General features: G+C 40.5%; 1 protein-coding gene across 1 annotated transcript; it reads right to left on the bottom strand.

Moving 5' to 3' along the window:
* Positions 1-15,384: 15,384 nt before the first annotated feature.
* Positions 15,385-17,451, bottom strand: LOC131659151 (uncharacterized). Its single transcript, XM_058928384.1, has 3 exons — positions 16,456-17,451; positions 15,670-16,065; positions 15,385-15,531 (listed from the first exon to the last, which is right to left on the bottom strand). The coding sequence occupies exons 1-3, from the start codon at positions 17,449-17,451 to the stop codon at positions 15,385-15,387; spliced, it is 1,539 nt and encodes a 512-aa protein (XP_058784367.1).
* Positions 17,452-17,741: the final 290 nt, after the last annotated feature.

Here is a 17,741-nt window from a genome sequence, read left to right as displayed (position 1 = left end):
GTAAAGACGCGCTAGGTGAACACCTATGCTTAATCCTTTACTAAAAGTCCACGAATATCATTTTTATTAACTTGGATAACAAGTGACATTTGGACTCGCATCCTTTTGAATATCTTGGGTAATGACACGCTAGGTGAACACCTATGCTCATTCCTTTGCTAAACGTCCATAAATATCTCCTTACCAACTTGGATAACAAGTGACAATTGGACTCACATCCTTTTGAATATCTTGGGTGAATAACGCGCTAGGTGCACACCTATGCTCAAAAGGTTCACTGAACATCCCTTTAAAAAACAATCTTCGATTTCATTCAAACCTTTTTCCTTTTGGCCTTTTTCATATTAAAACCTCTTTTCATAAACGAGACACTTAATCAATTTCATATGCGAACATACTTCCACATGTGAAGATCGAATATCTTCCACTCGAACGCGATGATGGCAAAAATCTCGTCTTACTCTTGATTTAGTTATCCATTCTTGTAGTGATCCCATATCCATGTGCGCGTAGTATTGTTTCCATTTGAAAGCGATCGAATACCTCTCGCTAAAATCAACCAACAAACTTTTCGTGGTTCTTCGCCCGAACTATGATTGCTCTGACTTTCCCATTGCACGAGGGAATACGTAGGCACAAGATACATTTGTCTTGGCGGGCATACTAATAAAAAAAACCATTTCTTTTTCTTCATAATAATAAAAACCCTAAAAATCTTTTCTCTTATCTTTTCTCGATTAATAAGCTAAAGAATGCAAACATCACACTGACACTCAAACACGAAACTAACTAAATGAGTCCCATCGAGTACGATAGAGGTGAGAGGTGCTAACACCTTCCCCATGCTAAACCGACTCCCGAACCCTAATTTGGTTGCGATGACCATCTTATCCATTTCCTTTTTATTCGTGGGTTTTATCTATATTTTCCCTTTCCTTTTTGGAATAAATAAAATTTGGTGGCGACTCTGTTGTATTTCGAGCGTGGGAACAGCTCGAGTATTTTTTTACTGCTACAGTAAGTGGCGACTCTGCTGGGGAATATCCTAAGAGAGTCAACCCTAGTTTAGTTTGTTATATGTTTGAGTGTTTGGTTTTGTTTGTCTATTCCTGTGTTCTTTATGCTTTTGCTCTTTATATTTACTCTTATGTTATTTATGTTTCTTTACTCTTGCTTTACCGCTTTTTATTTATTTGTGTATATACTCATCTGTGGATATGGGAATAATACTTGAGTGAAGCTCTTAACCCGAGCTTTTGAAAAACAAGAGAAAAACATAAGTTAGGAGGTAGTTGTGTAGTGTTAGTCCCCAAGGTAAACACCTTTAATGGCTAATACGAAGACCCCACTTGGAGGAGATTTATTCATGAAATTTGTCATAAAATGGTTAGCCCATTGCATGACAGAAATCTGATTTGATCGTTAACTCCAAGGATCTTTAGAACCCGTTCCATCTAAATAATTTATGTATTGATCCTCAAGGTGCACACCTTGTACGATTTGTATGATAACCTCGCCTAGAGGATGCGTATTCATGAAATTTGTCATAAGATGGTTCACCTGTCGCATGATGAAATTTTGATCATGCTCAGATGCCTCTAGGAACCATTCTGATCAAGTTCCCAACTAAAATGTATACAATCGGCTTGTCTTCAACAATGCACAGCGGAAAGATAACGTCTGACGAGGTCTTCCTACCAATTACTTGTCCTTAGTCTTCAAAGCAATCCATCAAGCAATCTGTCTACTTCTAACCTGCTCCTGAAAAATAATAAGAGGATTGGGGTGAGATTTCTAAATCTTAGTGAGTTCCCCTATCTTACGAGTTCGCTCAGTTCTACAAGGCGCATGCAAATAAACGGATTCACCGAGAATCCAGGTTTACCTCACGGTCTTGTACAAATACACAACAAGGGCAATATCATTGTTGGTAGTCCCATAACTAGCCGACGAGATAGCAAACAAACAGGCACACAACCAACAACAAACAAATATGCAGACCCACACCCATGTACGAGGAATCCAGAAGTAAGTTTACTTGCCTGCTACATAGACTACGCATTCACACCCTCGGTGAGTTACACCCATGCATCGCATCAAGAGACTTGCACAAGCACATCGCAAGACCGATCAGATACTCCTCCTAAATGGAATTCATTTGAGATAGGTATACACCGTAACATTGCCTAAGTGGCGTCTGACCCTATCATGATCTCTACGCCGATGAGTTAACGTCGAGTGCAAACACGCCATCTTGACAACACGAGCCCACCGGGAGAAAGCCTAGTGATTGTCTAAGTGACATCACTAGAGGTGAGTTCCCCGAGAAGTGCATCCTATATGGTACCACTATCTCACCATACCAAGCACGCAGATGTTTACATGCTAGAGGAAACACCCTAGAAGACCCTCTCAGCGTCATTACAATGGTAGTGCAGGTGCGTAACACAATACCCGGATCACACAGCTAGGTATCCAAGATCACACAGCATGGCACGCACTAACGATCACACATCATTAGTCGTGGTCTTAAGCAATTTACCATCTATTGGCCAGGCCTACTCCGATTCAAGCATATACACACATCACCGAGATCACATAGCACGGTATAAGCCATCACACAGGCAATCACACCCGAATGTTCAACCGGAACAAACGGGAAACAATGCATAATTATACATAACATTACATGTAATTCATAACTCATAAAACATGCATACCAATGTCATAACCATAGTGTAATCATGCATTTAATCATCATAGAAACATATATCTAATCAAGTGATTCCATGATAATTTTCAGCCCATAATACGAGGCTTTTGATTCCCGATTCGGAACGAAACGGCACTCAAGAGGGAAGAATAAAAATTCTGTATCAGACAAGTTCGCTATGCGAAAACCAGCGAAGCCCCGATTCGCTACAGCGAGTAGTAGCGAGCTCCAGCGAAAAAATCAAATCAAATCCCAGACTTATTCGCTACCAGTTCGCTACAGCGAACCAAAGTTCGCTACGCGAACTTTGTTACACACAAAAGGTTCAGAACTTCTATTTACCTCTACCATTCCTAAATATGATCAATGGTCCAATACTCTGGTTAGGATGACATTATACAGCTTAATAGTTAAGGTAACATCCTGGTTTAAATTCAACACAAGGATAACATCTTATTGACATAAACTCAATGCTATGACGGTGCTCCGTTTCGAGTTGTAGAACTCAAGTTATGGCCGTTTTAGTGAAAACACAATGATGCCGTCTGCAGGCATTCGCTGCAGCGAACACATAGTTCGCTGTAGCAAACCTGACAGTGCAGAACACTGATTTTGAGTTCTAACATCCATTCTTTGCATTCCAATCCACCTCAATCAAACCCTAACATGTATCAACATACCAGAACATGCAAGGACATCAAAAGAACACATTTTATACTAATTGATCAAGCATGCAACAACAATCATCCAAACACTGACACATTCAGGCATGGTCTCACTAACCCAATCAACATGTAATTAATCCCCATTCCTACCCAAGTTCTATCTAATGGAACTCACCTGACTTAAATGGAGATTAGAAAGGCAAGCTTGCTGCATTAGAACTCCCATCAAGGCCATAACTCTTCTTCCATCATCACCAAATCCGTAGCACACCCTTATCCACTTCCAGCAATAATGCTCCATGTATAAACATGTTTTTCTCCATGATAAAGAACATGCAAGAGGCGATCCATGTATGCAAATTATAGAGAAATTCGTAAGCTTTCCAACAAGACCTGAATCAGCTCAATCGGAGTCACGAGTGAAAAGTTATTACCTGTTTAGTGAGGGTTGTACCATAGTTGCGAAAATGAAGATAATGATCAAGACTTCTTCCTTTTCTCTCTTGCCCCCAAGCTCTTCCTCTCTACTACTCAAATTCTGAAATTATGCAGCCAAACATCCCTTAAGTCACTCATACTTTAGGTGGAAATGACCATATTACCCTTCAATCATGCAATATTTATTGGTTTGCCATTTGGTCCAATACTAACTATGTCTTTACATTCCCAACTACCCTTTATTCCCATGCTTAGAGAAATTGGGATGTTACATTCTCCCCCCTTAAATCGAATTCACCCTCGAATTCCTTCCAATAACCATGATAACAAGTTTCTCGCATCTTCTTCCAACGAGGGGATGAATGTTCCTTACATTCCTCCTTTGGATAAACCTCACAACTTCCGTTGAAGGCCATTCCATCCAAGAGAACAACCCACTTATACACTTGTGTTCGAATATCCTTGACTGGGATCTTAGTCCTCACAAAACACATCTCTTCTGGTACTCCGCCTTAACATATTTCGGAACGATCTCTCCAAGGTTCACAACCTTACTTCTTTGTACTGAGTCTGCGTTGCTTCAAAATTCTTGGTAATTTATCTGGTTGGATATTCCTCGTCCTCAATATTTACCAAGTTCAACCTTGCTCAGCATCTCCCAATGGTTTCCTACTCTTGTCCTTGGTCTTGATTTCCAAGCCTAAATTCTTTGTATAAATAAGATGTTTGCTTTGATCCTTCATTCAGTCTTAGACCACATCACTGTCACTACAAACCACAAGGGAGTAGAATCCCATAACTACAACCTTAATATCCGACAATTTCCCATAAAGATCCACTGACAAAAGGGTGAACTTTAACAGCGGTCCTACAACCATCATCCAAGTGTTCACACACGCTCATAAGTGCACCAAACATATCCATGATGAATTTTCGTCAAGTAAAATCCTTCACTTGACTTCATCATTCCAAAGGTCATAATACTCACAAGTCCGATCGTCGACCAGGGGAACATCTGATCACACATCAATCATGAAGCCTCCTCTAAGCCAGTCCATCAACAGTACCTCTCAAGATTATGGTGGATCACTAAGAGATAGAAACAAACAAAACATTGCTCTAGTGAGTTCTCTTAGGAAGATATCTCTATTCCAACATAAAATCCTACAAGTAGTTCGTCCATACCCACTACATAATCATCTGGTTCTGCCTATCCGTTGCACTACTCTGATCTCCACCAGTCACACACTTCTTGGAATCCTCTAAATTACACTTTGTCCATGGTCCACTTAGTTCCTTTACTACACCATACTTAGTCTCTTAGTAGCAAAAAATCCTCCTCGGCATTCTTCCAAATACAACACACGCCAGAATCTTAAACACACTCATCGCCCACTACTCCTCGAGGTTGAGTGATTCAAAAAATCAAGTCACCAAATCTTCCATTATTCTGGATTAGATCTACTTGAACACAAATTAGTCCACATGCTTCGGTTCAAGAACTCCCAAAGCCAAATACTCTCTCTGATTACGAGTTTGCCTTATCTTACCGACTTCCACATCTTACAGCTGCTACGATAACTCTCCCCAACCATACGACTTCACACCGTTGGTGTAACAATACTTCTAATAACTCATGCGACTTGACTGATGTAATAATCCTTTCTCAGACGCGCTTCAATCACACAGTCATCTAATGCCTTTCGTCTCTGAATATGACACAAAACTGACCCCCCCTCAGTTGTATTCCCCAATGCGGCATTTCTAACGGCTAAGGTGCAATTACAATACAAGGGATCATACTGGGTGCCTTGGACATCTCTCTTCGAAGTCCACGACACTACCAAAACCAATGTGCCTCAACCTTTCCAAGTCCGACATTGTCTATGTTACTGAGGATCTACCAATACTCCTCTAGGTATGTCCCGCATCGAGCTAATCCAAGATACGCTTCATCCACTCCAACACTGTTCACCAAGGTTATAGAATTGCCACGCATTGTGCTGTCTAGGATACATTGTTCACACATATCTCAAATCTCGGACACTCAAGCGCAAAGGTTCACCAGTCTGACAGATCAAGGAACATGCACGATGTAGAAACCTAAAATTCTCACATGACCACAACCACCCAAGGTCTCCTCGTAAGCGTAGCATTAGAATCTAATCCATCTCATTCTCACCCGCTCGCATAATCCTGAATCATCGAGTGCGACATATGGATTCTTATTCCACCTACCTTATGAGAATTTTGGGTTCACGTCGCATGAGTACCAATCTGAATTCAACCTCGAGTTTCAGATCAGCATCGCCCCGTCACTGTCGGAAAATATGACTCACGCAAATCGTGTACGAAAGCGACACTATTACATCATACCTGTCTGGTAGTACTAACATAGTGGTCCAACTCCGAGGCCATGCATTCAAGTAATTTACCCAGTAGCGTATAACGATCTCCACTCGTATTCTATCACCACAACCGACAATAACAGGACAGGTCTCAACTAAGGTCATCATTCCTCAAGTTCTTCCAGTCACACTCCTCAGGATGCTGAAACTTTAAAGTGTTACACGTTCAGGGTTAAATTCCTCTAAATGTATCAAGCTAGATTTGACTTGATAAGAATCCATTTCAAGTTTCTATGCCATGTGGGGACTCATTCACACAGGGCACGTGCGAGATTTCCAAAGGTAACTCCCACCGTATAGGAATATCATGGCTACAACAACAATCACACACTGCGATCAACCCGCCAATGTTGTAGATAGCCACTAGTTCAATCCACCTAAGTACCCAACACTTAGCGTAGTTCTACGGCTTCACTTGGGGTTAGATGAATCACACTAGTAGAGAACAAGGATCACGGCACTCTGCATCTTCATTCATTCAGCTGCCTCCTAGCGTAGTTCTAGGACTCACGCATTTCAGAATGAGCATGGAGATGCAGTAGTTCCTTCCACAAGAATATACGTCCAAGACTTCCCCAATTGAAGATCACCATTTCCACTGTTCTATTAGCCCTTAATTGGGTAACTATATACTACTTATAGTACACCAGAACGAGTTAGAGTGTAGCTCCTTATCCATCAAAGTACTGCCCAAGCCAGAGTGACTAAAAGATATAATATCTCTGTCCAAACTCCCAGAAGTCTTCCATTCAACCGTTTCTCTATCCACATATGCTATTGACACCATGATAGAGCAACAAATTCCTTAACTGCCACAAGCTGGGCTTTATCACAGAATTACCCGACTCTATTCCTACACCAGTGCTTCGTGGATTTCCTTTACTACTACAAGAATCCAGAGAAAGTCTACTCCGTCTAATACAAATCCTTGGAACTTCCAGTTGTCTCAAACCCTTATATGACAGTTGGGTTGTCCACGATTCCTCGACACTCCTCCTACTCAACTGGCCTCTACCACTTTATGTCGAGTCGCTTCGGGTCTTACGCGTCCTCGTGGTGGCTCCACCGTGATCTCATCTATCGCATGTACAGTCAGTGAGCTGGCCAGGCTCAACGAATGGATACTACGATAGTAAGAATCAGGCGAGCAACACACACATGTGAGGGAGAAGAGTATTTCTAGTGATGTCTCATGGCTGGGACAAGAATTACCCTGCTTTGATACCAACTGTAACACCCTGTACATATTTGTCTAGAATAATATGCAGTGATGCTATAAATGGTACAAGAAACATACATGAGTGAGAAAGACAAGAAATTAAAATCATATACAATTCAAGTTCCCAACTAAAATGTATACAATCAGCTTGTCTTTAACAATGCATAGCGGAAAGATAACGTCTGACAAGGTCTTCCTACCAATTGCTTGTCCTTAGTCTTCAAAGCAATCCATCAAGCAATCTGTCTAGTTCTAACCTACTCCTGAAAAATAATAAGAGGATTGGGGTGAGATTACTAAATCTTAGTAAGTTCCCCTATCTTACGGGTTCGCTCAGTTCTACAAGGCGCATGCAAATAAACAAATTCACCGAGAATCCAGGTTTACCTCACGGTATGGTACAAATACACAACAAGGGCAATATGATCGTTGGTAATCCCATAACTAGCCGACGAGATAGCAAACAAACAGGCACACAGCCAACAACAAACAAATATGCAGACCCGCACCCATGTACGAGGAATCCAGAAGTAAGTTTACTTGCCTGCTACATAGACTACGCATTCACACCCTCGGTGAGTTACACCCATGCATCGCATCAAGAGACTTGCTCAAGCATATCGCAAGACCGATCAGATACTCCTCCTAAATGGAATTCATCTGAGATAGGTGTACACTGTAACGTTTCCTAACTGGCGTCCAACCCTATCATGATCTCTACGCCGATGAGTTAACGTCGAGTGCAAACACGCCATCTTGACAACACGAGCCCACTGGGCGAAAGCCTAGTGATTGTCTAATTGACATCACTAGAGGTGAGTTCCCCAAGAAGTGCATCCTATATGGTACCACTATCTCACCATACCAAGCACGCAGATGTTTACATGCTAGAGGAAACGCCCTAGAAGACCTTCTAAGCGTCATTGCAATGGTAGCTCAGGTACGTAAGACAATACCCGGATCACACAGCTAGGTATCCAAGATCACACAGCATGGCACACACTAACGATCACACAACATTAGTCGTGGTCTTAAGCGATTTACCATCTATTAGCCAGGCCTACTCCAATTCAAGCATATACACACATCACCGAGATCACATAGCGCAGTACAAGCCATCACACAGGCAATCACATCCGAATGTTCAACCGGAACAAACGGGAAACAATGCATAATTATACATAACATTGCATGTAATTCATAACTCATAAAACATACATACCAATGTCATAACCATAGTGTAATCATGCATTCAATCATCATAGAAACATATATCTAATCAAGTGATTCCATGATAATTTTCAGTCCATAATACGAGGCTTTTGATTCCCGATTTGGAACGTAACTGCATTCAAGAGGGAAGAATAAAAATTATGTATCAGACAAGTTCGCTACGCGAACTGCCAGCGAAGCCCCGATTCGCTACAACGAGTAGTAGCGAGCTCCAGCGAATAAATCAAATCAACTCCCAGACTTATTCGCTACCAGTTCGCTACAGCGAACAAAAGTTCGCTACACGAACTATGTTACACACAGAAGGTTCAGAACTTCTATTTACCTCTACCATTCCTAAATATGATCAACGGTCCAATACTCAGGTTAGGATGACATTATACAACTTAATAGTTAAGGTAACATCCTTGTCTAAGTTCAACACAAGGATAACATCTTATTGACATAAACTCAAGGCTAATTGTGCTTATTCTAATACCAAGCAACACCTAATCATGTGCCGTGATTTATATATGCATCAAAAGCATGTTATCTAAGCAATATCACATAAAGCACTGAAAGACCTTTCCAACGCTTCTTACTGTGCTCCGTTCGAGTTGTAGAACTCACGTTATGGCCGTTTTAGTGAAAACACAATGATGCCGTCTGCAGGAATTCGCTGCAGCGAACACAGAGTTAGCTGTAGCGAACCTGACAATGCAGAACACGAATTTTGAGTTCTAACAGCCATTATTTGCATTCCAATCCACCTCAATCAAACCCTAACATGTATCAACATACCAGAACATGCAAGGACATCAAAAGAACACATTTTATACTAATTGATCAAGCATGCAACAACAATCATCCAAACACTGACACATTCAGGCATGGTCTCACTAACCCAATCAACATGTAATTAATCCCCATTCCTACCCAAGTTCTATCTAATGGAACTCACCTGACTTAAATGGATATTAGAAAGGCTAGCTTGCTGCATTAGAACTCCCATCAAGGCCATAGCTCTTCTTCCATCATCACCAAATCCGTAGCACACCCTTATCCACTTCCAACAATAACGCTCCATGTTTAAACATGTTTTTCTCCATAATAAAGAACATGCAATAGGCGATCCATTTATGAAAATTGTAAAGAAATTCGTAAGCTTTCCAACAAGACCAGAATCAGCTCAATCGGATGTACGAGTGAAGAGTTATTACTTGTTTAGTGAGGGCTGTACCATAGCTGCGAAAATGAAGATAATGATCAAGACTTCTTCCTTTTCTCTCTAGGCCCCCAGCTCTTCCTCTCTACTACTCAAATTCTTGAAATTATGCAGCCAAACATCCCTTAAGTCACTCATACTTAATGTGGAAATGGCCATAATCCCATGCTTAGAGAAATTGGGATGTTACAAAAGAATACTCTAACCATAAATGAAACTAGATGAGACGAATTTCTATGTTTTAATGTATGATAATTGGAATGGAACGCTTACAAGATATACAGATGTTACTTATTTTTTAAAGATTTTTTTTGTTGGATATTTAAACAATTAAGAGAATTTTGATAAATTTTAAAAAAATATGACAAAAAAGAAAGTTTCATCATTAGCATGTTTTAATTTGTTAAAAAAACATATTTTAAATGAAATGATTGAAAGGTGATATGATTTTAGATGCTTTCATTTTATCATATTCTTTATAAACTTTGTGTGGTGGGTGTGTGAACTTTAAAATTAGTATAAAATGAATACTCAATATAATTTACAATTATACAATACTATAGGAATATTGAAAAATAAATATATAATGGTGTTCAACAAAGAACAAATTATCATATACAACGAATAGAGTGACCTTAAAAGTTATAGAATAAAAATGAGGTAAAGTTTGAAGTACATTACATTATGTTCATATTCCGAGATAAGTATAAGACGAGGGCGCTAGGTAGACCTGCAAAGATATCTTTTTGTATGAATATTTGATAAAAGATTTGATAATTTTACGGATTTGTAGATATATCGAAAGTGTGAGAAGAGTTTAGTTGGGAGTCTACAATTTTTTCTATGATCTCAAAAGGGAGAGTGAATATTATTGAATGGAGAAGTAAATCTTTGGCATTGTGTGATAATGTCAATTTGAGTAGTGTTTGCTACGAGGACGTGTAACCAAGAGAATGCTGAAGTAAACTGAAATGGTTTCAAATTAAAAACAAAGGGAGAATGACATTAAGGTAGTTAGAATTGGTGGAAAAGTAAGTTACATAAAAATAAGCCCTTTCAAGTTTTGTTAAAAATTATTTGATATTTTTCATACTAAGAAATCATTAAAATTTTGGTAAGAATTTTATTATATTTCTTTATGTTTAAATTTAATTATTTCATTTAACTTTGAAATATCTAAAAAATAATTTACTTAAATTATAAAATATTAATATAATAACTTTAATATGGTACCAAACCAATTTTGGTAATTTGAAAATAATTGTTTATCCAAAATTTAAAATTTATATATGGTAATTATTTTTTAATAATTTTAATGAAATTAACATGTTAAAATTCAATTTATTATCTTTTAAATAACTTTCCTATATGAATAAAGAAAAATTTATGGAAAATTAATTTTTAAATGAGTCAAATACGTGACTTAATTCAAATAATGTATAGGTTTTTTCTATTAAATGATAGTATAATATATAGTGGGAGGCTTTTTCAAAAAAAAAATTACAATTGTGTAACACCCCATACATACATTGCCTAAGATATACGTAAATGGCATTATAATGGTATACGAAAATCGTAAAAACATATGCAACGGAATAGATAATGTATAAATACAAGTACAAAAGCCCAAACTGTCATGGCCAAAATACATGAGTTCCAACTGGTACAAATACATATCCATGGTACAAAAGATCATAAACTATGACAGACGCATCACCAAGAAACATCAACTCGAAGCTAAGTCATCTTACCCTTGCCTCGATCCTGCCTCGAACCACCTGTGAAAAGAATAATTGGAATGGGGTGAGATTACTAAATCTCAGTGAGTCTTCCTATCTTACGGGTTCACTCAGTTCTACAGGGAACATGCAATCAGCGGATCCACCGAGAATCCGGGTTACCTCACGGCTAGGTACAAGTACAAACAAGGTACACCACCATTGGAAGTCCCATAACTATCCAATATGGCCACAAAGATAGTCACGTAGTCAAAACCACCATATGCAAACCCGTACCCATGTACGGGGAATCTAGGAGTAAGTTACAGCCCGCTCATTAGGCTACGCAATCCACACCCCCGTTGAGTTACACCCGTGCATCGCATTAAGAGATTTGTACCGGCACACGGCAAGATGGAACAAATGAGTCCTAAATGGCACACCGTTCGTGACGAGTTACAGCGGTGACCTTTCCTACGTGGCGTCACAGCCTCGTCAACCAACAAAACACACGTGTGAGGGACACATCCAGCTCAGTACAAAATGCCATCTCGACAACACGAGCCCACCGGGCGAAAGCCTAGTGATCTTGCCTACATGGCATCACTAGAGGCGAATCGAAAGTAATGTTACCTACATGGCATTACTTCTCCATCATACAAAGCACGTCGATGTGTAACCGCTAGTGGAGAAACACCCTATAAGACCTCCACATACACATCGCAATGGTAGCTCAGGTCTGTAGAACATACCGAGAACGCTGATGTGTATTGCAAGGGTGGAAGTGCCCCCTTCGGCCCTCACAAGCACATCGCAACGGTATCAAGTGTTCTATGTGGTTTACCCCCTAATAGCCTAGGCCCACTCCGATTCAAACATACCACAACACAATCAAGCCACACAGGCAAAGCGTCTCTGAACGTTCAATCGTAACGAACGAGAAAAACAATGATCACATCATAACACAATCAACAATTGCATCTCTCAAATATACATGCATACAAGTAAGATGGTGATCATATCATAGTCTCATACACTTAAAACATGTACTAGCATATCATACAAGTCATACGAGGCTTTCGGTTCTCGATACGTAACAAACTGCACTCGTTAGGGGAGAAATACCAATTCTGCATCAGACTAGTTCGCTACAGCGAACTTCTGTTTGCTACAACGAACTCAAACAGAAGCAACTTTCTTCAAATCCAGGTCAGTTCGCTATAGCGAACTCCCAGCGAAGCCCCGATTCGCTACAGTGAATGAAAGTTCGCTACAGCGAATAAATCAATTCAACTCCCAAGTTTATTCGCTACACAGTTTGCTACAGCGAATCATTCGCTACAGCGAATGAAAGTTCGCTATAGCGAACTCTGCAAAATCAGCAAAATGCAGAAACGCGTTTGGGGTCCCCAAACCCCAAAATTTCACATGCATTCATTCTTGATGGAGTAATAAGATATGGCAATAGTACATACACAAATTTCTACTAGAATAAAGTCTAAAAACATGCATGAGTATGAAACATATACTCTCAATCCCTTAATTCCCTCATTGACATAAACCCCAAAATTTCCCCCAAAGTTTCTATCTATGAGACTCACCTGAAAATAGGGAAAAAGGAAGCTGCTAACAGGTTGCCTGATGATGGATTAGAGCTGAGATGATGATCTTCTGAACATGCAAGGTGAATGATGAAGTTTTGATATGGGTTCTCTTCTTCCTTCTTCCTTGTTTCACGTTCTCTTCCTCTCCCTCCACAAAATTTTGTTTTTTTTACAAATGATCAAAGACAACACAAGCCAAACACTCCCTTAAGCCTTAGTTATTGGGTGTAATGACCAAAACACCCCCCAACTAGATTCTATTTACCATGATGCCACTTAGTTACATCTCAACTAAATGCAATTCCTATTATTAAATCTCTTGAAATAAAATTAGGATAATACATTCTCCCCCCCTTAAATAGAATTCGTCCTCGAATTCGAAAACTTACCAGAACAGGTGAGGATACAACTCCCGCATCTCTGATTCGAGCTCCCAAGTAGCTTCGTCAGGATGCGACTCTTCCCACAACACCCTGACAAGAGGTATCTCCTTGCTTCTCAAAGACTTACTAGCATACTCCAGAATACGACACGGTTTCGGTTGGAAAGAAAGATCTGGTTCAACTTCAATCATATCCGGTAGGATAGGATGAAACGAATCTGGCACAAACTTTCACAACTGAGATACGTGGAATACATCATGCAGCCCTGATAGTGAAGGAGGCAACGCTAACTGGTATGCGAATTCACCTATCCGTCTCATGATCTGATAAGGTCCTACGTATCTCGGGCTAAGCTTGCGCGTCTTAAACGGTCCTTTCAACCTCAACCTCGGAGTCACCTTCAAGAACACATGATCTCCTACATCAAACTCCAACGGTCTCCTTCGTTTGTCCGCATAACTCTTCTGTCGATCTTGAGCTTGTTTCATCTTATCTCGGATCATCTTAACCTTCTCCGTGGTTTCTTGAATTATCTCCGGTCCAACAATTCCCTTCTCACCAACTTCAGACCAACATAAAGGTGATCGACATTTCCGGCCGTACAAAGCTTCGTATGCTGCCATTCCGATACTCGCATGATAACTGTTGTTATACGCGAATTCTATCAAAGGTAAGTTATCTTTCCAACTTCCACCAATTTCCAAGATACATGCCCTCAGCATATCCTCAATGGTCTGAATAGTCCTTTCGGTTTGTCCATCTGTCTGAGGGTGGTTAGAAGTGCTCAAATTCAAATCTGTACCCATCTCTTGACGAAAAGCTTTCCAAAATCGGGAAGTGAACTTCGGATCTCTATCAGACACAATGCTAGAAGGTACACCGTGCAATCTCACAATCTCCACTACAAAAAGCCTCGCAAGGTGAGAAACCTTGTGAGTTGTCTTAACCGGTAAGAAATGTGCGGACTTAGTCAAACGGTCCACTATCACCCATATCGAGTCATGCCCACCTAATACCTGTGGTAGTCCCACAATGAAGTCCATGGATATACTGTCCCATTTCCAAACAGGAATATCCAATGGTTGTAACATACCACCGGGCCTTTGGTGCTCTATCTTCACTTGTTGGCAAATCACGCACTGCTCTACATAATCAGCCACATATCTCTTCATACCAGGCCACCAAAAATTTCCTTTCAAGTCTTGATACATCTTGGTCGATCCGGGATGGATGGTGAATTTGCTTTTGTGAGCCTCATCCAGAATTAACCTCCTTAACTCCGCGTCATTTGGCACACACATCCTTCGTCCAAAAAGAATGAGTCCATCAGATGTACGAACGAAATCTGGAAGGTTTGCTTTAGCCTGCAATTCAACATCATTCCACTGTGCTTGACGGATCCTTTCCCGCAACTCATTCTCAATACACAAGTTACTTATCAACACACCCGTTGGTGCCCACTCAAATTGTAAATCCAAATTTCTGAACTTCTCCATAAGGCCAAATTCCAACATCATCAGTTCTGCAACTTTAATCTCTTTTCTAATCAAGGCATCCGCTACCTTATTAGCTTTACCGGGATGGTACTTCAAATCAAAATCAAAGTCCTTCAAGTACTTCATCCATCTCCTCTGACGCATGTTAAGTTCCTTCTGATCAAAGAGATACTTCAAACTCTTATAATCGCTAAACATCTCAAAGTGAACTCCATACAAATAATGTCGCCACACCTTGAGCGGGAACACAATTGCAGCGAGTTCAAGGTCATGAGTAGGATAATTCTCTTCATGAGATCTCAACTATCTAGATGCATAAGCTACAACCTGTCCATCTTGCATCAACACTCCACCCAAGACTTTCTTAGAAGCATCGTAGAACACTTCGTAAGATCGGTTTGGATCTGGGATCACCAACACTGGAGCAGTAGTCAGTTTCTCCTTGAGTTTCTAAAAACTCTTCTCACATTCTGAATTCCATTCGAATGAAACTTCCCTCCTTGTAAGTCTAGTCAAAGGTAATGCCAATTTGGAAAAGCCCATAATGAACCTTCGATAGTAACCTACCAAGCCTAGGAAACTACGGACCTCAGTTGCATTCTTGGGTCGATCCCAATTTATCACTGCTTCTACCTTTGAAGGGTCTACAACTACGCCGCCGCCAGATATGACATGTCCAAGAAACTTAACTTCGGACATCCAGAACTCACACTTAATAAACTTTGCGAACAACTGCTTCTCTCGAAGAACCGACAACACAATCGTCAAATGCTCCATGTGCTCTTCGATAGTCTGAGAGTAGATCAAGATGTCGTCTATGAAGATTACCACAAACTGATCCAAATATGGTTGAAACACCCGGTTCATGTAATCCATAAAGATAGCAAGAGCATTGGTTACCCCGAATGGCATAACCAAGAACTCATAATGACTGTATCTCATCCTAAAAGCAGTCTTAGATACATCCGAACTCTTAACCCGAATCTGATAATATCCCGACCTGAGGTTAATCTTCGAGAACACACAGGCTCCTTTCAATTGATCCATGAGGTCATCAATCCGCGGTAGAGGATACTTGTTCTTTATGGTTACCTTGTTCAACTGACGATAATCGATGCACAAACGCATACTACCGTCCTTCTTCTTTACTAATAAGACTGGGGCTCCCCATGGAGAAACACTAGGACGAATGAAGTGTTTCGCCAACAACTCCTCTAACTGACTCTTTAACTATCTTAGCTCTGTAGGAGACATCCTATAAGGGGCAATCGAAACTGGAGCGGTACCCGGAACAAGATCAATAGAGAATTCAACTTCCCTTTCCGGCGGAAGAGAAGTGACATCCTCCGGAAAGACGTCAGAAAATTCACACACAATCAGAATCTCCAATACACCCTTCTTGTCCTTGGAGTCAGACGTAAGAACCAAAAGGAAAGACTTCTCTTGAGCAAAAAGGTAATTGATCATGTTAACCGTACCTTCAAGAAGATGTTTAATGGCATCGGTTGGTGTAGTCTCCTCAGTAGGGATGAAGATAGCCTTCTCTTTACAACCGATGTACACCGAGTTAGTTGACAACCAGTCCATTCCCAGCACTACATCGATCTTCTTAAGCGGCAGACAGATAAGGTCAATAAAAAATCTGTGACCATTGAAGGTAATAGAACACTCCTTACAAACGTCTCGAGCTTCTACTACATCATCAGTAGGCGAAGAAAAAACCATAGGATTTGGAAGAAAACTTGTTTCAAAACCAAGCCTCCGCACACAATGATAAGAGATAAAAGAATGTATCGCTCCACAATCTACTAATACAAACAAGGGTTGATTATTGACATAACACGTACCAGCAACAAGGTTGGGGTTTCCTTGAGCCTTCTTCGCATCCAAGGTGTAAACACGACCTTTAGTCTTCTCAGGAACATCTGGGGCAGTACAATCCCTCGCATAATGCCCTGGTTGATGGAACCTGTAACAATTTCCAAAATCCGGCCTACAATTCCCATGATGCTTCTTGTTGCACTTGCCACACCAAGGAGGTTGAGTTAAGTTACCACCATGGGTCTGTTTCTTCACCGCTGGAGAAGTACGGGGTTTCAAATGCTGTCCCGACCTTCCGTGATCCCTGCAAACCGGCCTGTTCTGCTCTCTCTCCTCTTGGACCCTCTTCAATGTGTTCTCAGCAACATAGCATTGTCTCAGACATTCTGCATAAGTGGTAAACTCCCTTTGAGACACACTGTGTACAATATCAGCATTCAGCCCCATGAGAAACTGATCAATCTTCCACAACTCATCTGGTGCATAAGCTGCTTGTCTAGAATAGGCAGCCATGTCTTCAAACTTCTCAGCATATTCAGACACCGACATGTTGCCTTGTTTGAAGGACTGAAACTCATGCTCCTTCAAAGCACGCACACTGTGGGGTAGTACTTCTCCAAGAAAGCTGTCTTGAAATGTTGCCAATCCTTTGGGATTCCTTGATTATTGAAATACGTAGATTCCGTATTCCACCATCTACCTGCCGGTCCCTTCATCTTCTGAGCAACAAAGATTACCTTCTCCTCCTCCGTACACTGGATGGCCTGAAATATCATCTCCATACCATATAACCAATCATGAGCAACCACAGGATCCAAGCCACCCAAGAACTCTGGTGG

This window comes from Vicia villosa, linkage group LG3 (genome assembly GCF_029867415.1).
Source record: "Vicia villosa cultivar HV-30 ecotype Madison, WI linkage group LG3, Vvil1.0, whole genome shotgun sequence".
Taxonomy (NCBI): Eukaryota; Viridiplantae; Streptophyta; class Magnoliopsida; order Fabales; family Fabaceae; genus Vicia; species Vicia villosa.
Note: the sequence above shows the minus strand (reverse complement) of the source record. Positions and strands in the feature narration are given on the sequence as shown.